This window comes from Acipenser ruthenus, chromosome 20 (assembly GCF_902713425.1).
Source record: "Acipenser ruthenus chromosome 20, fAciRut3.2 maternal haplotype, whole genome shotgun sequence".
NCBI classification, from domain to species: domain Eukaryota; kingdom Metazoa; phylum Chordata; class Actinopteri; order Acipenseriformes; family Acipenseridae; genus Acipenser; species Acipenser ruthenus.
The window spans coordinates 31,209,601-31,233,284 of record NC_081208.1 but is presented as its reverse complement, the minus strand read 5'-3'; the positions used below and the strand labels follow the sequence as shown (position 1 = coordinate 31,233,284).

The 23,684-nt window shown below is 40.2% G+C and overlaps 1 protein-coding gene across 8 annotated transcripts in view; it reads left to right on the top strand.

Annotated features, from left to right (window-relative positions):
* The window catches only part of LOC117425155 (alpha-ketoglutarate-dependent dioxygenase FTO-like), a 121,103-nt gene that overhangs the window by 37,576 nt on the left and 59,843 nt on the right, over window positions 1-23,684 (top strand). For 2 of the 8 annotated variants that reach the window (XM_034041869.3, XM_058993930.1), the window contains exons 7-9: window positions 1,917-2,036; window positions 9,079-9,179; window positions 19,779-19,903. In XM_034041869.3, the coding sequence (XP_033897760.3) occupies window positions 1,917-2,036; window positions 9,079-9,179; window positions 19,779-19,903 (346 nt within the window). Of the gene's footprint in view, window positions 1-1,916; window positions 2,037-9,078; window positions 9,180-11,168; window positions 12,843-13,319; window positions 13,868-19,778; window positions 19,904-23,684 lie in introns of those variants that run through there. The other 6 variants (XM_034041870.3, XM_058993931.1, XM_058993932.1 and 3 more) reach the window with 5 other exon arrangements.

Here is a 23,684-nt window from a genome sequence, read left to right as displayed (position 1 = left end):
CCACTTCAAAAGCTGAACATTCAAAATTATTCAATGAAAAGAATGAGTGAATTGTTTGATATGTGTAATCATCCATAACTTCAAACACTCCTATGGAAAACTGTAAGAGATTCAAGCAGGCAAAGATTTTTTATTTTTTATTTTTTTAATGACCGCTTTGCTAGGCAACTGATTGGCTAAGACAGTCTGTGAGCTTTATAATAAAGGTAATAGCTATACCTGTACCAGTGGCTGCCTCTACTAGCTGTACTACAGGCTACTGTACCCCAATACAGGTACTGCAGGCTACTATACCCCAATACAGGTACTGCAGGTTACTGTACCCCAATACAGGTACTGCAGGTTACTGTACCCCAATACATGTACTGCAGGCTACTATACCCCAATACAGGTACTGCAGGTTACTGTACCCCAATACAGGTACTGCAGGTTACTGTACCCCAATACAGGTACTGCAGGTTACTGTACCCCAATACAGGTACTGCAGGTTACTATACCCCAGTACAGGTACTGCAGGTTACTGTACCCCAATACAGGTACTGCAGGTTACTGTACGCCAATACAGGTACTGCAGGTTACTGTACCCCAATACAGATACTGCAGGTTACTGTACCCCAATACAGGTACTGCAGGTTACTGTACCCCAATACAGGTACTGCAGGTCACTGTACCCCAATACAGGTACTGCAGGTTACTGTACCCCAATACAGGTACTGCAAGTTACTGTACCCCAATACAGGTACTGCAGGTTACTATACCCCAATACAGGTACTGCAGGTTACTATACCCCAATACAGGTACTGCAGGTTACTGTACCCCAATACAGGTACTGCAGGTTACTACACCCCAATACAGGTACTGCAGGTTACTATACCCCAGTACAGGTACTGCAGGTTACTATACCCCAATACAGGTACTGCAGGTTACTGTACCCCAATACAGGTACTGCAGGTTACTATACCCCAGTACAGGTACTGCAGGTTACTGTACCCCAATACATGTGCTAGTGTTAGACTGCAGTGGGGCTATGCAGTCTACTTCAGGCAGCTACTCTTGTATATAAACCCATCAGTGCAAAGCCATGGAATCTGGCAGGTGGGTCCACCAAATGATGAGGAAACATGTGGTTCCAGGCTTGTCTGCTTTTATAAATGCATGTAACAAGATCAGTAAGAAACACACCTGTCTGTGCAACACCCCCCTTTTCCTCCATCAGTGTCGTCATGTCACTGAGACTTCAGCTACTCTTTGAAACTCTAATGCTGTTTAATGCCGGACTGATTAATAACCATGTATGTACTTATAGCAAACCTGCCCTGTTGTGGTTACCACTAATGTTGCTGTGGGAGCCCCGCGGGAGCTGTTTATAATCCACCCGACTTTAACAGGGGAATACTTTAGGTGGCAGGTGAAGCCCTAGCCTGCTTTGATTCTGTGACGGATGCAAGCCTTGTATTACCAGCTCTGAGTGGTTGTTTTAGCAGCAGAACACAGCTGGTTATTTGAATGTGGAAGTCTCTGGTGACATGGTTTCTGTCCACAGGCTGTGCCGGCTGCTTGTATATTTTGATAGTTGGCCGTGGATTTTTTTTTTTTGAAGCGATGAAAATGTGTTTTTTTTTTTCTGCTATGAAACACAGATGTAATATACAGTTTAAGCATGAGGAAGGGTAGAAATCGCTTCTCCGGGGGGGTGTGGGGGTGTGGGGGGGGGGTGTGGGGGTGTGGGGGGGGGGGGGGGGGGGGGAATGGGGGGGTGGGGGGTTACAGATTATAATTAGCGACAATAACAAACTTATAATGGATCCCTAAATTAAAGTGGTATCAAATAATTGTACGTTTCTAAAAAAAACATAGAATCTAATAAAACTAAGTTGGTGAAAACGTTTCCATTTGGCGCTCCCCTTCTCCTGCAGGTGGAGTTTGAATGGCTCCGGCAGTACTGGTTTCAAGGCCGGCGCTACGCAAAGATCAGCGACTGGTGGTGCAAACCCATGGAGAGGCTGGAGGAGTGCTGGAGAGAAATGGAGCTGATGGTGAGTGAGGGGAGGCACTGCGATCACATTGCACACACAAGCACCACCATGCAGATATAACACTGAAACTGAACGCCAAGACAGAGGTGTCTGCCATGCTGCGTTCCCACAACCAGACTGTCACAGCTAGATCATTAACTTGGCTACTAAAGTATAACATCCAGCTCTCCTGACCTCGTGGGCTTCTTGTGTTTAATGCCAGAAAACAAAACAAACAAACGAAAAAAAACTGTAAATGCTTTAAACCCATTTAATTTGTTTTAATGTTTAAGTCTTTCTTTGCTTATCCGTATGCTTCGCAATAGAATGCTCTCTGTCTGCTTCTAAAACATTACACAGTATGGAAAGAGCAAAACCAAAAAAATGTTGAGTTCTCCCGGGGTTTCTGATTTCAACAGGCCCCAGGGTGCTGCTTGTCAAGAACCTGAGGGGTTTTCTAACAGACAGAAGCTGCTTCCGATCCTAATTTAAGCTTTGCTTTTATACGTGATTCCATTTAGCGCATTCGTTGCCATTTATTTTGGCTATTGCAGATGACAGCTACCAGCGCTAATTGAAAGTGGCTGAGAAAGCAGCCTTACATACTGAGGCTCTTGGGCTGTTTATGTGTTTATTTTTATTTTCATTGCATGGGCTTGTCCTCCTGTTCACAGCACAGGTCTATTAGGTCCATAGCTCAGTGCCAATTAAGGAAGCAGTAGGGGGCGCTGTTGCATTAGCATTGAGGGGAAGTCTGTGTTTATGAACTGCAGCATCTCAGCATTAGCCAGATTTAATGTGCTAACTCTAAAAAAAAATTTCCTGTTGCTGTACAGTGGAGGTGACAATGTGCAGGATGTTTTAGGGTGACTTAAAGAAACAACAACATTTGCTCTTGTATAGTGTGTGCATCTTCACACAGGGTACCGGTACTGCATTGTATAGTGTGCTCCCCTTCACACAGGGTACTGCAGCTGCTTCATCCTTTATAAGAGCAAATGAATAGTGTGGGCATGATACAAATGGGGTTTGTGGGTAATTGTATTAATCTTGTCAAATGAATGTCACCCCCATGCCTAGGCACATACCTATACGTCGTTGGAGAATGCAGCCTTATTTATGAGAATGAGCAAAAAATAAAAAATAAAAGTTTATATACAGGTACATGATTACAGTTTGTAGTCCTGCACCTTATCCTTTATCTTCTGTCCTTGATCTGTAGATTCAGTTTTACACCTGCATAATTAACAGTTCTTAAAACCAAAACCAGAACTTGCCGTACTTACCCACAGAGTAATTTGTATTGCGTGGCAGCTAACCTTTAAGCTAAGATTTATCTTGTGCAAGACGAGTAGAATATGCACAGTTACTGCAAGTACAGCAGCACCATGTTTAAAACATGTTGTTTTTCAAAGCCTCTTTAAAACATGTGGTATTGTGTCAATGCCTAACTGATATTACCCAGAACATAAGTGTGAACATTGTATTAAAACGTTTATCCAAAATTAACTTAAGGTTTTAATACATCTTTTTTGTTTGTTTGTTTTTGTTTTTTTTATCCATTTTAATGCTAAAAGCATTTGATAGAAATGTCCCCTATATTTACTAGAATCATAATGCCTGCTGTATCTACAGCCATATGTATATAAAGCTGTATGTTATTAGATATATACAAACAATTTGCAAGTGAAACCATATCTAACCAGGGACCTGAAATCCAGTCCATATTGGATATCTCATTGAATTAAATTGTTAGCTCTTGAAGCTGGAAATGGTTTTGCTTTGTTCTATCTGTGTTGCATGAATAGGCTTCCACAGCTGGCATTGAATGAATAAGTTTTGGTCTGGATGGTAAACTTTTTAGAGCTGTCAACGGCAGAGTGGATGTCAAAGAAAACGGTGGTTCCAGCTTCGCTTGTACACTTTGTTTTGTGTTTTATTTATTTATTTTTTTATTTTCTTAGTGTCTATAATAATAATTGGGGTATTTTATTAACTTTTTCAGTAAAAAAAACATCTGCTAATTTTACAAAACTAAAACCTACAACTAATTTAATTCAGGGTTCCTTTAGAAATCTCAAGTCGTTTGTTCAGTTTATACAGAGGTTTTGCAAGCACATTTTCTCTAGTATTGGGCTCTTGGGTTATGTGGAAAGTCTTTTTACTGGCTATTTGTATGCAGCATATGTTGAGTATCCGTTATAAACCTGCTTCTCATTTGCAGTCTTCTCTTTTTCCAGGTTTTTATTTACACAGCTATCCACACTGAACCACACTTATTTTAAACTTCTTACATAATACTGTGCTTAAATAGGATTGTGTATTGTATTGTCTCCTCCTGCAAGAGTAGAAAGACATTAACACAGGGTTTTAAACTTGTTTTAATAGCTACAACCTTGCTATTGAAAAATTCAAATGAATCGTTTTAAAGTATGAATAATACAAGCTAACATGGAAATAAAAATCTTCAAGGGGTCTGGGGGTGGGGGAAGGAAGACGTTTGAAAGGTATTTTAATTTGATCTTGATATGAGGATTATTGTCCTTAAAATTCAAGTCAAATAAAGGCCTTTTTTATTAAGTATATTCTAATTCTAGTGTTTATAGCTGGCATTTATCTCCCTAAGGATGGCTTCCTTCACCGCGCTCTGTTGTAATGTAAATGCTGAACCTTCCATTTGAATGACATTCTGATAAAACATCAAATAGTTGTTTCTTTCAAAACTATTACCTTATGAATTGATGAGCCATTTAATGGAAAAAGAAAAAACCATGCGCCGGAAAATGAAGGTTATTCAAATGCTTGTATTTTTTTGTTTAAGAAGGGGAGAGAAAAGCAAGGGAGACTGAGGCCTTATCAAGTGCAACATCAAGATAAGCAGCGAGTGAATTTGAAATTTTCCTTTCCATTTGAAAGGAGCTGTACAAGCTTTGCTTTCGGGTAGAAAGAGCGGAGCATAAAAGCTGAAGTCTCATGTGATGTGAGTGAGAGGCTTGCGGAAGCTGTTCTCAGATGCAGAGGATAGAGAATCAGTCTCCCAGGGTCTGCTATCATGCAAACCGTACAAAACTGACATTTATTTAAACTATGAACAATGAATGGCTTTAGCAAGGCTGCGAGGGGAAAAAGAAGGAGAGTCAGGCTAATGCAGAACATTTTAAATACAGTACAGTATAGCATTTCGATGGAAGGACAATCCACTCAGAACCCTGCTTTCGATTTAGAATCCCTTGTTCATAAATGTCTTGTGGTTCTTAGAAAACTCCCAGAAAAATAATAGATCCCACTACAGTATTATTATTGCGATAAGATTCTTTTAACTTAAAATCATGCAAATATTTTACTGACAAAGACACCGTCAGTGGTTAAGTATACTGTTTATACTGTATTTTTTTATTTTTTTCATTTAGATTTTTTTTTTTATCATTGCTGTGATTCCTGGTTATTAGAACACAGATACACATATTGATAATGATTATTGATGATGTTTGGGATCAGGCTGAGGGTTTTTGGTATAGTAGCAGGTTTGATCAAGGTTAAGAGAAATGCATTGTGGTTTTATATAGCAGCATGTACCCGGACGGGACATTGAAATCCCAGCAGAGTGAAATGAATTATCGTATTGGCTATGAAATAGTCTTTCCCTGACAGTCAGTTTACTCTAGCAGTAATGTATTTAGACAGCAATTGGCCTTAATAACCTTTATTGACTTCAGTGGGTCAGAGCCAAGAATGTAATTATTAAAGTGTATCAATTTCATTGGAGTATAGAATTGCAGTGTATATATAATTATTTTAAGGTCATCTGGGCCAATTAATCCCTATCCATTTATTTATTGCGTTTGTAAAACCTTATATATTTTATAGCTCTGCCATGCTTTTCATTGTAAATATTATCTGTAATTTTAGATGAAAAATGAATGTTTGGCATTTGAGTGGTTTAAACAAAATGAGGATCATAAATAACACTGTAAGCATATACTGTACATATTGTTTTCTGTAAAAATTGAAGCTATTTAAATAATTCTGCAGCACAGTATTATTATGTGTTTATATATTACCAAACAGTCTTTAAATATTATCTATAAAACTGTTTTGCAATAATTTCTTAGTAAGTACATGCAATGTAACAGTTTATTCAATACTAACGCATTGTATTGCATGTAAATCCTTACATGATACTGTTTCATAAGCGGAGTTCCAGATGTTTTGTCTTAGTCTGGGTATTCAGAATGAGGATACATTAAGGAGCCCGTTAATCTTTAAAATCAGAAATGAAAAGTGTGCCAAAAGTCGAGGGCGAAGTATTTACAATTCTCTTTGAAGCGTTTCTCCAACAGGATAAGCAACATTTTAGGAACTGCCTGATAGTGTTCAGGGTAAATAGTTAAACCCCTATGGAGAATCTCACATACTGATACAGTGCTCCAGAAAGAAAAGAATTGTGTCTCCTAAAGCCACTACAACCTACAGCTTAGTACCGTAAGACAGAGGTGATGAATAGAATCCTACAGAGGATACATCCAGTGACAATATCAACAAAGACATGAAAGAGAAGTGAGGAGACTTTCTGTTTTTAACCATTTCCCTCCGAAGGTACAGTACGATTAACAGCTGGGCTCAATAACACATACAGTACAGTACAGTACAGTACGATTAACAGAATAAACAGGTGGGCTCAATAACACATACAGTACAGTACAGTACGATTAACAGAATAAACAGCTGGGCTCAATAACACATACAGTACAGTACGATTAACAGCTGGGCTCAATAACACATACAGTACAGTACGATTAACAGAATAAACAGCTGGGCTCAATAACACATACAGTACAGTACGATTAACAGCTGGGCTCAATAACACATACAGTACAGTACAGTACGATTAACAGAATAAACAGCTGGGCTCAATAACACATACAGTACAGTACGATTAACAGCTGGGCTCAATCACACATACAGTACAGTACGATTAACAGAATAAACAGCTGGGCTCAATAACACATACAGTACAGTACGATTAACAGAATAAACAGCTGGGCTCAATAACACATACAGTACAGTACGATTAACAGAATAAACAGCTGGGCTCAATAACACATACAGTACAGTACGATTAACAGAATAAACAGCTGGGCTCAATAACACATACAGTACAGTACGATTAACAGAATAAACAGCTGGGCTCAATCACACATACAGTACAGTACGATTAACAGCTGGGCTCAATAACACATACAGTACAGTACAGTACGATTAACAGAATAAACAGCTGGGCTCAATAACACATACAGTACAGTACGATTAACAGAATAAACAGCTGGGCTCAATAACACATACAGTACAGTACGATTAACAGAATAAACAGCTGGGCTCAATCACACATACAGTACAGTACGATTAACAGCTGGGCTCAATCACACATACAGTACAGTACAGTACGATTAACAGAATAAACAGCTGGGCTCAATAACACATACAGTACAGTACAGTACGATTAACAGAATAAACAGCTGGGCTCAATAACACATACAGTACAGTACGATTAACAGAATAAACATCTGGGCTCAATAACACATACAGTACAGTGCAGTACGATTAACAGAATAAACAGCTGGGCTCAATAACACATACAGTACAGTACGATTAACAGCTGGGCTCAATAACACATACAGTACAGTACAGTACGATTAACAGAATAAACAGCTGGGCTCAATAACACATACAGTACAGTACGATTAACAGCTGGGCTCAATAACACGTACAGTACAGTACGATTAACAGAATAAACAGCTGGGCTCAATAACACATACAGTACAGTACGATTAACAGAATAAACAGCTGGGCTCAATCACACATACAGTACAGTACGATTAACAGAATAAACAGCTGGGCTCAATAACACATACAGTACAGTACGATTAACAGAATAAACAGCTGGGCTCAATAACACATACAGTACAGTACGATTAACAGAATAAACAGCTGGGCTCAATAACACATACAGTACAGTACGATTAACAGAATAAACAGCTGGGCTCAATAACACATACAGTACAGTACAGTACGATTAACAGAATAAACAGCTGGGCTCAATAACACATACAGTACAGTACGATTAACAGCTGGGCTCAATAACACATACAGTACAGTACGATTAACAGAATAAACAGCTGGGCTCAATAACACATACAGTACAGTACGATTAACAGCTGGGCTCAATAACACATACAGTACAGTACAGTACGATTAACAGAATAAACAGCTGGGCTCAATAACACATACAGTACAGTACGATTAACAGAATAAACAGCTGGGCTCAATAACACATACAGTACAGTACGATTAACAGAATAAACAGCTGGGCTCAATAACACATACAGTACAGTACAGTACGATTAACAGCTGGGCTCAATAACACATACAGTACAGTACAGTACGATTAACAGAATAAATAGCTGGGCTCAACACATAAAACAAGTCCTTTATTTATTTATTTTTGTCCTACGTGTTTTACAGTACAAATATCTTTATTTTAAATCAAATGTATTTATATAACTGGATAAATAATGAGCAGGATCCTTATGTAATGAAAATGTTAATCTAGCACTCTGTCGTATAGCATTATGCAGTTAATGTCACATCCTAACATCAAAAAAAGAATCATCTTTGTTTGTAGACATGTTTAATTTGAGAATGTATGTATTAGGCTGCCACAGTATCTGTATTGAAATATCAAGGACTCTACATAAATCAGTTTAATATTGTTGTCTTTGAAACCTTGAAAATTAGTTGTGAGCCACTTCTGTTGGAATTACACAGAGGAGAAATATTCCGATTTTAAAATACATTTAGAATTTTTAGAATTTCTAATATGTTTTTTCGATGTGTAGTAATTTGTGATTGTTCTTTGCTAACAGGAATTAGTTCAGTTATTTCCCCGGTAACAGCGATTTCTAGATCGGCAAGACATGTTGTCAGATCAGAAAGATAACATCCATATAGTGGTTAAGAATAAGAAGATATTCCAAGCCCTCAGAGGTGAATGCTCTTATTACAGAGGTGCTGGAATCACAAACGGATGTGTGACACTACTCGGGCTCCTGAGAAGCAAGAACTCCAAAGGCATCATTGTGCCTGGGAAGTGATTTTCCTCTGCAGGTAACACCCTTTTCTGTTGACAGTCTTCATTATCACTCACTTAGCATGCAACTGTTAGATCAGCCCAATAACAGACAGTTCTGTTAGCTGAAATATACTGGGGCGGAGTCCTCAGCCTGCGTTTATCTTCCAGTTAACTCGACTGGGCAAAGTGGAATCGGACACATTGTGTTGCTGCTAATTTAAAGAGATGACAAGAACTGTGCATAGCATCATCTAGTGCATCCCTGACAGTGGGAGGGACTATCCATCCCATAGTGCTGCTTGTAAACACAGTACAATCAACATTTGGGACAGTACCATGCAGGGATAAAAATAAGACTCCCATTGCATAGCAGTTTGATCCATTCCTGGTTTTACTATGGGTTTAATAGGACACACCCAAGTTACATACACACTGTGGCGAATCGAGCTTGTATTAAAACCTGGAATGGGTAACAAAAACAAAAAAAAATGGAATGGGTGAAACTGCCATGTACTTAAAAATACAGCCAGAAAGCCATTGAATTACAGCAACAAACTTTTAAACTAGTTAGATTTTCTTTAATGGCAGATTCGCCACACAAGTAAAGAAAACAAATGCTTCCAGGTAACGTTTTTGTTTTGTTATATTAATATATTTGGTGGCACTTACTTTTATGCAAGTAAATGTTCTCAAATTAACATAAATGTTTAAATAAGAAAAGAATATATGTATTATTTTATAGGAAAACGACATCATTTATTAATATACAAATTACAATAGGTGCATTTTTATACTCGTGTTTGTTCTGGGCACCCACCAGAAATTTTAAAACTCAGCACTACACTGTCTAGTATTTTTTCTTTTAAACTCAGTGACTTAGACTGGCGGTTGTCATGCTGCTCAAGTATAAATTTGATAAAATTACAAGAATTTTAAATATTTTATTTATTTGGCCGATAATCAAGATTAGCCAGATGATTTACAGAAGATAATAGCTGAAAATGTCATTATCGTCCAACCCTAATCCCTACCCCATCCACCCACCATCTGCATCCCCCGAAGTGTCGGAAATGTCCATGGACACTAAAATGTGAAGAATAGATAAGCGATCCAAAGCAGAGCCTTTAGAAGCTGTGGCACTAATGCCTGAAAGCTCTTTCCTGGGATGCTGTGCGGCATTATTCCTTGATTTATAAAGGCACAATTGCTAGATAGTGAACAGTTTATCTCCCTGGAATAAATGGAGTAGAAACGATAGTGTGCTGTGATTATCTGTATTAAATTAGGCAGAACTGTGGAGGCCTTTTAAAGTGTTCCTCCCGTACATTGTGAGGGCTCGCCACAAACAAACAACAATAGTGCCAAATCTGAGAGGCTTTTGAAACACAGCAGTTAAAAAAGAACGTGGACAGCAAAAGGCTGTCCAGGCTTGGGTAAAGCCTTCCTTTCTTAAATGCCTCTTTCTGTAATTCCCATTCAAGCTTTTTAACTGAGTGTAATAAGCTGGAGTTAACGTTAACAAAAGCTGGGACGAATGAATATTCGCTGCTGGAAAACACTGTAAAATTGTTCGATTTACCTGAGACGTCAGTATGAAAGAAGAATTTTCAAAGAGGCTGCTGATCATTTTTTTTGGAGGGGGGGGGCACATGACACATTCAAGTATTATCTTAAATAACACTTTGATCTCTATTCATTATTTAAATCCAGTAAAAATAAAAGGAAGAAAGGAAAAAAATGCTCTGAATAAGGCAACATGTGTCTTCTGGCAGTGAGCATTGGGTAACACAGCTTTTAAGGGCTTATAGGTTTTGATTTCTTTTCTTTTTTTTCAGTCGTGTACAAGGAAACATGAACAAATATGTTATTGACGGATATTAAAAATGAAACACATGTTTCCAGAAATTACTCTGCAGATACTTGATATGGTTTAGCTGGGCTTTCCAGCCAGAGTGTGGTCTCTTTTAAACCTTAAGCACTTCTGGACAGACATAGGCAGCTAACTCTAACCAACTCCTCTGTAGATCTGCAGCCATGAAGGTCTTCAGAAGACCCTTTGCAGCGCCAGTGACGGACATCCCAGGGTGGGGCGTGTACCCAGTTCGGAGACAGCATTGCTCCTACTGCTCTTACCAAACAAGCCAGGGATAGCCATTTCAATCCCTGCCCCCCCCCATTTTGAACGGTTATTTGGCTGTGTTTTCTTTTCCTTGCCAATGTTCTGAGCAGGGGCACCAAAGATGTCATAATTTACTTCGTGACCTCAGATCAGGCACACAAAGAACATCACCACCTGTTGTTATTCTCACTGATCTCCAAGCCGTTGCAGTGCAGCTGTATTATCTAGGCAACAGCACTCCAATTTCAGGGGGACTGTGCGTCTAGATCCTATAGGTTTCACTACAGTCACAGAATGACTGCTGGATTGATAACTGCACTATCGGCAGCACCTAGAATGACAAGGCGCAGGTCTTTACTGAGGGACTCTGGGAATGGGAGTGGGATCCAGCGCATGTGATTTTATTATGTGTTTATTGACTGTGGTTATCAGAGCCAGCTAGTGCCGGACAGTGAAGGTGTTGCAGAGGGCTTGATCAGTGACCTGTCTGTTAGAATAATCTAATCTGCTGCGCTCTCTTCACTCCTTTTCCCCGGGTTTCTGAGACTCCTTCAGCTCAATGGTGATTATTGTTATCAACATCAGAGGGGCCGAAGACGTGGATGCTAAGCGGGAGTCAGAAATAGGAAGTGTTGGCTGCCAAGGACCAGGCTGGAGATGAGAAGATGATCCGGAAGTACGATTCTTATCAGAGATGCAAAACAGACTCGGCTGCTTTTAAAAAAAAAAAAAATTAAAAAAAGGGGAAAAGAACTTGGCAAAAGCTTCTTTTTTGTGCACTTTTCAACAAGACTGACATTTTAGAGCATGTGCTTTGTATATCGATACAATATCCCTTTGATTTCTTTTTTTGTGCTATTTTATAAACCACAGATTTGGATGGTCTGTGGGTGGAAAGCTGGCAAATGTTTTTTAATGTAAAGTTATGTGTACCGTGTTTCCGGTTGTATGTGCGTTGGGAACAGTTGCAGAATACACAGTCCACTGTGTCTCATGTGCAAGCTGGCTTATCAATGAAAAGTGATTTAAGCAGGGAAGAATGGAAAGGATCAACAGTGTTGTTTCTGTATTGGTGCATTGCATCATCCCAAAAATAAGTACAAGTGCCCCCCCCCCTTGTTATTTCATGATGTCATAATTCAAGGTTAGGCTGTGTTACCAGTATACAGGCATTTATGAATGGCTCTAGGGAAAAAGCTTTAACAACAATACTGTATACAAAATACTGTACTCACTAATCAGTTATTATTATTATTATTATTATTATTATTATTATTATTATTATTATTATTACTATTATTATTAGGAGTAGGAGTAGTGATTCACTGTTCCACATAACATATATCCTTGTTTTGCAATTAAAACATGAAAAGTAACACCCTAAAAAGGGGAGCACAATGTTGAGTTTATCGCACCCCCTAGACGCTTTCATCCTCATCAGTGCCACTGAGTGGAGGGTGCAGGATTGTTGAGCCACAGTGACTGAACTCTCCCTGCACCCCTCGCTAGAACAGGAATGAGCAGCCCTTTGCAATGCCTGCTCTGCAGATTTAAAATAAAAAGAGCTTTGCTTTCCAGACCTGTCAATCCGGACCCTTTATTTATTTATTTTTGCTGTTGTTGTTGCTAACATTAAATATATTGCAAATATGTAGAAGAAAGTGGGTGCTGTGTACTTATCATATTTTCAGCTCTGTTTTATTATTTAGGAGGGTAAAAAAAACAAAAGAGAGAAAAAAAGTTTGATCTTTTAAGTAACATCCACAGCCTGCTGGTTTATCTGGACCGGAGCAGCAAGTTCTTTCACAGAGTAAGAGAACATCGTGCACACTGTGTGTCTCAGGGGGATGCTCAAACTGAATGCATGAGGTCGCCCAGTTACAGTGTTTGTATCTGTTGAGATTTCAGAGCAAGTCATCTCAGCTCCACTCACACACGTCCTTCCAGACAGATACACTGATTCCTGTTTCACAATTGTTTTTACTCTAAACAACTCAACTTTAAAAAAAAAAAAAAATGTATGTAGCTCTTTCTTTTTTTCTTTCTTTCTTTCCAGATGAAAGGTTATTGCGATGGTTTATTCATTTTAAAACCGGCTCCAGGCCCACATGGCAGACACAAACTTTTCTTTTATAATCCAGGATCCCAGAGGGAAGGGGAATGCTTTCAGAAGAGGGGCGATGAATTTCATTTTATTTATGGGAGAGTTTTCAGTGGCTCATGCTGACTGTGGGACGATCAAACAGACAGGAACGTTGTGGTTTTTATGGAAAGCTTGGTCAATCCTTTTGGCTTCTTAAATGGGACTGTAGTTGAGTTATTTATTTTTTTTAACCTTACTCATTTCTTTTCTCCAGCGACTCATTAAGTTGCAGTATGATATTTCAGTACAATATTTCCTACAAAATGCTTTTAAACATTCACTGATCAACAGTCAATGCAAATTATAACTCAGAAATAGCAACCATTAATCTTGATTTGTATGTAATGAAGAATACTGTTAAATACAATAAATTGCATTTATGTTGAAGCTGCAGAGAAAACATCTTTTAATCAGATGTGAGTTTATAAAAGCCCTCTATCTGGCCCTGCGTGGATGTTGACACTGACTGCACCCTTTTAAACTTAAATAAATATTAATTACTGTCTCTTCACTAAGAGTACTGTATGTTAATGTTGGCCATGGATGCTGTAGCCTACAAGGGGCTAATATATCATGTTGCATTGCTAAAACATATTGCCGCTCTAGAGGTCACACAGACTTGAAACTGGAACAGCTGTACAACATGCATCTTAGATTGTTTTTAATTGTCTCACCCTTCTTCAACAGCAGTGATTCTTGTTTATAAAGTCAAGAGCCGCTCCACAAAGCACAAGCGCAGCACAGTGAAGGGGTCACATGCATAACCCCATTGCATGGTTACAATTTAAACGCTCCCCCTTTTGTTTCCATTAATGTGTAGTGAAGTTGTATACAAGAGGGAGGACACAAGGCAAGATCCTGTGTCGGGCTTAAATAACTCATTGTAAAAGAGTCACAAAGAGAGCACATTGCGGTCTCCACAGAGCAGTTGTTTGGCATTAGCCTTGTGCATCCGACCGCAAACTCGGTTTATTCATGTGACAGTGGCAGGGAAAAAAAATAGTTTTGCTCTCCTGACCCACACTGCCTTTTATTTTATTTATTTTTTTACTGACCCTCAAGTATCACCTATAACAAAAAAAAATATATAATAATTATTTCTTTCTCCCCTTGCAATATAAGGCTTAGGCTGCTTCAGAACAGCTTGAGACTGATTCTCAATTCTGGGCAACACCTGTTCCTTCGAGCAGCACGGTGAGAGGAGGGAGATGGGATTCCTGGAGGAACTGGGGTCAGTGGAAAGTGGGGGTGGGGGGGCTGTTCTTAACCGGGAGCATTAATTAACGGCTGTGCAAGAGTCAAATTGTCACAAGCACGGTAATGAATTCATTGCAAACCCAAGAAAAAAATAACAAACCACATCAACACGATTAAAAAAGGGAGAACAAAATCCTCTGGCTTTTGAGAATCAGTTGTGTTTTGATTACAGGTACCCGATTAAACTTAGTGATTGTTTAAATGCATCTCTCTCAAGGATACTGGTTTAAAAATAAGAATGATAGAAACAACATAGTTTTGTTTACAAATTAGATACACTGTAGAAAGGAAAGTATTATATTAGTAGTAGTAGTATTGCAATAATATATATGTTAGAAAGTACTGTTGGATTATTTCCATTACCGCAAAAATCTCAATATCCTGTTGTCAATGTTACCAAACCCAACCCACATGCCGTCTTGGTCTTGTTTGGTACAGTACTTGTGTACGTTTGCACACAGAAAGCCTTCCTAGGTCTACTGTTGGCATGCTCTGTTTCCACGTGTATGTTTGTTTGTTTGTTTGTTTGTACACAATTTAAAAGTTCTTAGAGACTCAAGTGTTTGCAGTGTAGTTTAGTGCTGACCTATAGAAGAGGTGTTTCCCACAAAGGGAAGAATAACAAAGCCCACTGTTTCTGCTTCATCTCCCCTGTAAGAAGCACATGCTCAGCCAAGCAGGCAACAGTTGGGCTGAAGACACACTATTGCACTGGGAACAAAGGCCTGCTCCTCTAAGGTATGCACTGTTTTCAAACATATCCACTAGACTGTCAGCTGGCCCTCTCTTCTCCTCTCCACTCTTCAAAAGCATTTTTCTAACATTTTACACTTCATATAATCTGGTCTGTAAGGCAGGCTTGCTTCAAGGCTGACACAATTGATGCCGGGCAGAAGACGTCAGTCCCGAGTCGCTCTGAGGGTAAATCTGTCAGAAAGGGTACCCTCTCAATCACCCGTAAATCGCAAGTGTCAAGCCTCTTATCCTTCACATCTTAGACTAGCCAAGGCGTTCCTGGAAACCTCTCCCACCTTCAGAAGGCCAAACCTTGGAGATCTCAACAGCCGGGGATCTTCCAAGTGGAAAAGTCAAGTGTTTATATCGTTCCAGTAATAACACTTGGGGTAACAATGGAGCCAAAAGCCTGGTTAATAAAGGAATTAAAAACACACTTTGACAAACTATAATGACAGCTTTTGTTCTTTATTTTATCATGGGGTCCTACAGTGTTTGAGTACCACACTGCTGTGTGCTACTGTACCTAATGGCAAACGTAGTTTCTGAATTGGTTGTGCATGCAGTAGGTAAATAAAATGTTTTCCCGCTAGATCTCAAATATACTGCTGTTTTTTGGGGAATATGTTCATCTCCTGCATCTAAAAAGCAATAGCGGGGGGTCCTGGTGCTGTGGTGTATAGTACTGTAGGACACCTGACAAATCATACCATCAGTTTTAAAAGTTCATGTCGGCTTTGTATCAAATCCCATTTCCTGTTCTAAGGAACGAGTTGTTACAGAAGCTGCAGTTAACTTTTTTTTTTCTTTAGTAGTTAAAATTCTTTGGAACGCTCTTTTTCTGATTTACTGCTTTAATATGAAGGATCGGGGCTGAAGGTACTGGAGGTGCTCTGAGATTTCTAATGGGCTGTCAAGGGCAAGACACCTGGTCGGCACAACGCTAGCTCCTTCCTGTACAATTGAGCAGGTGAGGGGCAATAATCATATACAGAAGTACAATTACTTGATGCTTCCCCTGTTCCATATGCTCGGCCATGATGCTGGCAATTAATCACATAAGGGTAACAGAACTGCAGGATGAAGAGAGAGAACCCCAGCCCGAAGAGCAAGCTCCAGACACCACGGAGGAGCACAGACAGGAGTGGCTCCACTCTGCTCACTCTCAATAGGGAGAGCACTAGGCTTGGTCGCACGCTTCATGGGCCAGGGGTTGCTGGGATACTGCAGTAGATGAAGAGGCACTGGCAGATGTCATTTCATTCTTCCTCTGTGCATTTGGGTACAGGGGAGGTGGGGGAGATTATAAATGGATGAACTGCTAGTTTCACCTCTTGTTCTCTGTTAACTCCACGTTTCAATATTAGGTCAGTATAGCAATGCTATTTGACTCACGGTGGGGAATGTGTCTCTTCAGATATACCTGCGCTCATGGGTCTATATATATTTAAGTTTTAGCTCAAAGAGCCAACTTCCCAATATATAGGAGCCAATGTTTTAAACAGTGGATGTTGAACAGCTCACAGGCCCATTAAACCCTTTGGCTCCTGAACTGTTCAGCTCCTCTTTATTCCTGCAAAAATAAATACAACTGAGGAATGTGAGCCCTTTTTCTGCCCTGTGCTATCCCAGTCAAGAGGATAACAAGCATTATTGAATTGTTTACCAGTGGTTAAGAACACATTAGCAACCACTAAGTGACAAAAGCCAAGAGGGATTTGGGGGTAACCTGCCCTGAGCTACACTTGAGACTGGAATGAGGGTCTCATCAGTTTGGCGGTGAGGTGCTGTCAACGTTTGTGTCTGGTACTGTCCTGTCGCACTAGGCCTTGTTTGCGTTTGTTTATCCGTAGAGCCTTTTAGAAGAAGGAGACATTGACACATTTTCTAGTAAAAATATACACGATGGGGGTCAAAAGAGTACCTGTATTCTTTCTCACGTTCAGAGAAAACAGAACCTATAATCAGGGTCACCGGGACACTTTTTTTTGTCCATTTCAGGAAGTAAAGGATAGGATTTGTCAGCAGTCTGTAAACACAGGCACCCTTAAAGGCCCGCGCTAACAGAAGGCTGAGATAAGGCAGGCCAGTGCACCTCTCAAGCTGTTTGTTTGTCCTGGTGACCTGCAGCCTGAACACTGTGAAAGCTGGGAGTCCCAGGGATCACCAAGGGGGTAAATGTGAAAGCCTCACTCAACAGCAGGTTAAAAAGTGCTATCATTAAACTAATAAAGAGGCACAGACAGAAACCCTCGGAGATCTTTGTTGTCGAGATTTTTTTTTTTTTTTAGAAAAAAGCGATTTGGGTTCAGGGTGTCATTATTAGTCGTGTAAGTTGATTTTTTTTTTTTTGATAAACCTTTTTTAAACCAGTTGTCTTTCCCCGTTGTGGTTTGCTGAGATGGGTATTTTTTGTTTTGTTAATTTAACCTTTTAACCGGAGTGGAAATAAATGTTCAGGGTTAGAGGGAGGGAGGGAGAGAGGGAGAGAGGGACTGTCTGGAGGTTGGTGGTGGTTAGTATTTCCTGAAGTTACCAGTTGGACAGGTACAGTAAAAGTTCATCTATGTTGTCATGTAGATGATCACAGTTACTCCCGGTATCTCATCGCTTACACATCCCCACTTCCATTATTGCAGGCATCTGTACACATCTGTAAAAGGAGTGCTTGCTTCTTAACTACTTAACTAAACTGTCACACCTCCAAAGTTTTTGTGCTGTTGTACTGGCATGAAACAGCTTGCACCGGTGCAAGCGGAATGGAATTAGCCATCCGTTTACTTGAAAGTTTATGATCCATTTATAAATCTGGACTTTTCACCTACAGAACCCTGAAGTCTGTAGGTTTCTTGTCTCTGTGCAACCCCAGAACATATACTGTATATAGAGGACGCGGCCTTACGCCCATGAGTACAGTATGTCACACTTTACATATATATAGAGAATCACTTGTCCAATTCTTATCAAACTTGCCCAGGACATTCGTTAACACAAGCTCCCTTATAATAGTTTCCCCTAGCAATAGCATTGCAAAGTGCAATAAAGCACAGGGAAGCATGGTAAAGCACAGGTAAGCATTGCTAAGCACAGAGAGGTATGGTAAAGCATGCTAAATAACATGGCAAACCAGGGTAAACTATGGTAATTGCATAGTATAAACATGGGAAAAGCATGGTAAGAATACTAAAATACTGTGCAAAAAATATTAGTGGTATTGAGTGTATCAGAATCTGTGGGGTACATGGAGACATCTGTCTGTATGGATGCAGGTTCATGGTGAAGTAGTTTTTTGTATGTTACCAATAGTTCTCATTTTCTATCTGGAGCTGCAGACAGGGACCAATGTGAGTTTCTAACCCTGTTTGAATGTGACTGCACAGCATCCTCCCATTCCCACTCAGATCACTGGAGATGCCAATAGGCACAATATGGCCAGGCTGTTTGTCTTTTGCAGTTTTTTTTTTTTTCAGAGCATTTTGTACTGTTTCAAAAGAATGCTTTAGAAGTGTTCTGGCAAGAACAAAAACTTTGTGATCAGAAATGTAGAGAAAAAGTGAGAGAGAAAAAAGATATGTATGATGGAGAGAAATGAAACTGCTTCACTTCATCTGACGGAAAAAAGACAGCTCTTAATGAGCCATTGGATCTGCTCAGTGTAACATATCCATCACAAACAAGAAGACGCTGACTGTTTAAGTGAGCGGGGATCACACTCTTCCTTTAATTTGTGTTGCCAGATTCCTCTTCATTCCTGTTTCACTGGACCGGGATAGAAACGTATGCCTCTGGATCGACACTCATTTAGAAACTTGAACTGTACAGAATGAATTGCTCGCCCCTCCCTTAGAAAGGAAAAATACACGCAATACAGTTAACAAACCAGAAATAAAAAAACTCTGACATTTTATTCGGGGCTCTCTAAGCCGTCTTACGTGGTCTCTTACTAGTTTTTAAATCTTATTTGTTTTGTCAAGTTGTGCTTCAAACACCAAGTTTAAATATAAAGAGGTACTTGCTTATGTCACTGTTGCTGTATTTGTGATCTAAGCAGGATTTGAACCCAGACTTCTCAGGGGTGAATGGCCAGTGCATTACATTACCAACTTGCACCACTGAAATATTTTAACAGGATGCAACTGCTGCTCAGAAATAACATTCTTTGGGCCCCCTACAATTGGGATTATTCGTAATCAATATTCCGATGTCTGTTTAGCTTGAAGGTCTGCTTTCACCTGCCCACTTTCCTCACGTGCCTGACAATTCTTTCACTTCGTTGATTAGTTAATAGCTGGACAGTATTAAGGAAAGCATTGATTTGTTGCTGCTGCTGCTTGCAATGAGCTCTTTATTAATTGTGCTGCTTGTTGCTTCTCATTCCAGACCTGGCTCGTGCTTTGCGCAGTGGAAGGTGAAGAATGTCCCGCTGCAGACAGGCATGAGGCTGTGCAGGGCCTCCTCCCAGTCCTGGAAGAGCGAAACCAGCTCCGGCAGCACTGGAGGGCCAGGTAAAACTGCTATTGTACATCGTACAAAAAAAAAATACAATGCACCAGCAACTACCGAGAGCACATCCCTTAGAAAAGTTTCCCATTGTAAAAGCATAGCAAAATGTATTAAAGCACAATGAAAGCATGGTAAAGCATGAGCAAGCATTGTAAAGCCAAGAGAGGCATGGTAAAAGCATAAAAGAAAGATGGCAATCCATAGTTAACTATGATAAATGCACAGTATAACCATGGGAAAAGCATGGGAAAACAGCAAAATTACTATAGTGAACTTTTATAAGGGATAGGACAGTGTTTCCAAAATTGTGGTCCCAAAATAATTTACCTACATCTCCCACACTCCAAAACCATTAGCCTGCTACCTAACCAATGATGTGTCGACAAGCAATATCCTAGTTGCTATTCATCTATGGGTTCTGAAGGCTCGAATGCTTTGAATTGTGGAACTGCTTTGATTTGTAATGATGATGAATATTCTGCAAGCCCTGCCTGCAATCTCCACGACAGGTAAGGCCTCCAGATAACTCATAACAATTCACTTTATGGAGATACAACCCAGCTCTAGTGACAAGAGGTTTTAACAGTCCCCCATTACTGAGATAAACCAGGTTTGATTGAGCGGTATTTTTTCAACAGCTCCACCCCCAGCCCTCTTCATTTGTAAGAATGTTTCCTAATACACCGCCTAGGTAAACAAAACAAGAAAAAAAAAAAAAAAAAAAAACTTTGCATGAGGCCTTCGAACAAATGGGTTTGACCTTTGCATGCTGCGGACGACGTAATCAGGTTCTGGAGCCAGCGCTGAGGCTGATACAGTCTCGTCTCTGGGCAATATGTTGGAGCTCCTTAACAAACTGAGCAGCAGACATAATGCAGGCCCCTCAGAAAGAGCCTGAAGCAGCTGAAGGAGCTGTGTCGAGAGTGTGAGGCCAGGGATACCTCAAGAGGAAAGGGTCCCCAGTGTACAGAGGAGCCATAACCCCACCCCCGCTACTCCCTGTTTGACGTTTCTCTTCTTGGCGACATGTCTCGTCCAGATGACCCCTCCAAACACACTGTTACCATACACCTCTCCTTGCCTCACCAAAGCCCCCCGGCCTGACGGCTGGAATGAAGCCCTGACAATGGCAGCCATCAAGCATGTAGTGGTGAAAGCTATAAACCATCCTCTTGAGCTCGGGCAAGGCAGAGAGGGGGTCCACGGGGTTTGAGAGGAGCAGCCGACCGCTTGCACAGGAATTACAGGGGGTGGGGGGGTTGCAAAACAGGAAGTAATTAGTTCTTGTCAAGCGCCAGGCAATAGGTTACAGTGCTTTTACAGTGCTTTACTTTCATCAGCATGAGAAGAAGGATAAGATAATGGTGTTTTCCTTTTCTCGGGGTGCTCTGAGCTCTGATAATATATTTATCTTGTAGTGCACGTAGCGATCCTCAGCACACATGATTGGAGGTTCAAAGCTAGTTGTCAACAGTCAAAAGGCAAAGCAAGTCCAGTCGTCGTAAGATGGGTTTGCTACCCATCATATTAAGCCTTGCACCTTTTTACAATCACTACATTCATAAAAGCAGAACTAGCCATCTATCAGTATATCTGTCGATAGATACAGTAAGAAAGAAAGATTATTAACATTTGAAACAGATTTCTTTTTTGTTACAGTAGTAAAGCTGTGAGGCCAGGTGCTCAAGATTTAAATCCCCATTACTGTTAAAGTAATCTGTTAATCTTTACAGAAATCTGTAAAGGGAGACAAGAAGCTCTTCGTTGTGACTTATAGGAGTCATGTACTGTAATTCAGGTACCAGGCAGGGGTTACGCAGTTTCTATGATGAAGCAGTTTTTGGGCCTCGTTTTTAATTGCTTGCATACTCTTGTAAATTTATAGCTGCCTAACACGTTGTAGCCCAGATAAATCTCAGCTTCTTGCAATTTCATTTGCATCTTGATCCTGGTGATTTAATACACCATGACACAGGAAAGCTCTGTGGTGCAATTTTTTAAATGAATACTCTGCAGCAACCAAGTCTTTTAAAACACTAATGCCTCTTGGGGACCTGGGGCTGTGTAGGTCTCCCTGGGTTTTAATTTAATCTCATTCTGCTCCTAACGATCCTCAATACCTCAGGTGAAATGCTCTGAAGGGGGGCTTAGGCGTTAGAAGAAATAGCAGATTTACCGAAGGATTTAGTTTGTTTTCATGAGACGATAGCATGTGATGGACAGGTTATTATAGCCGCTGAAGAACTACTCAGATCCCCTTTGAAGTGGCCCTGCTCCGACCTCTGCAAGCAAAGGTCAGGACTTGGCTAATAAAATATGTGCATTACCACAGCCAGCGTGCAAACACTGAAGGGAGCAGCTGTGAATTCTGTACTGGCCGTGCAAACTGCTGTAGGCTTTCGAAGGTCATTATATGATAATGAAAATTATTACCAAATTACATGGGGGTTTACTACATGAGTGCAGGATGGGAGGAGACAGAGCGAGGCTCGTATTGGGTTTGATAACTGGAGTGTGAAGGTGCCCATCTGGTCTTCGGCAGTTTGATTTATTTATTTTTTGTTCCCTCTAAAACAAACACAAGCATGGGGAGGCACTGGTCTCTAATGTGCTGTAAGAACAGATTAAGAACTTACAAAGAATGCTTACTCTCTGGGACTCTGCGATTGCTGGAACAAGTGAAATGTTTGTCCCTGACATCATCAGTATTGTTAAACTATCCACTCCTTGTGCTGACATGCTTCTCCTGCTGGTTTTACATTCATGTGTTCCACTGGTCTTCATGAAGCTTTTTTTTCCCTTTCCAGTCCGTTTCCCCCAACATATCCCCCTCCCCAACAAATACTCCAGTAGGGCTGTGACATGAAAGGAGTATGCAAGTCAAAGAAGGGTCACCTGTAAAGCTATAGCATCTCACAATAATGTTAAACACTGTGTGCCCGATAACACACACATGCTCAATCATGCTTCTAACATGAGAACTTTCTATAGCCAGGTGGTAAGTGACCTCGAACTCTAATTAATAAGGGAATAAAGAAGAGCGAAAAGCAAATAAAAGATCTATTTTATTGAGCGCTTGGATATATCTGTTATTATCATGCATGACGATAGGTAATCAGTAGGGTGCTTGGCCCACTGTGATTGTAAAGTCATACAGGACTCCAGGTTGATCTGCCACCCTGCTCTGTATATTGAAGGTAGTTCTGTGGCTCACTGGGTTCCCCTATGTGAACACCAGCCTGCACACTGATCTAATAGAGCCATCAGGCTGACTAGGGCGTCCATCCTTGGATTAACAGAGCCATTTCAATCTGTTGAAAAGCCCATTTCTCCAGTATATTGACACATCAGTTTGTCTAAAAACAGTGATCGCCTGGTTGATTGGCAGCGATGGTGTGTGCATACGTTAGGCAGGGCAGGGTTTACATTGCTCACTCACAGTTATTACTCGGGATTTTTACAACAATGGGATTCATCCGCCTCTCTGGCAGGGGCCAGTCTACCCCAGACGTCCCTGGTTTATTAATCCCACTTTTAAAGTATTTAGGACCTTTTGTTTGATCTTGTTCAAAAAAATACATCTATCTTGATTTTTGACTATTGTGAATGACATGTATGACTGTAGTGGCTGTCAGCTTTTAAAAAATATTTACAAAGGTGACCTCTGACTCCAAAAGTCTTAAGCTCTCCACCACCTGTACAGCCAAAGGGTGTTTTTAGACTTGAAAATACATACCGGTATTTCTTTTTTCTTTTTTTTCTTTTTTCTTTTTTTTTTTTTTT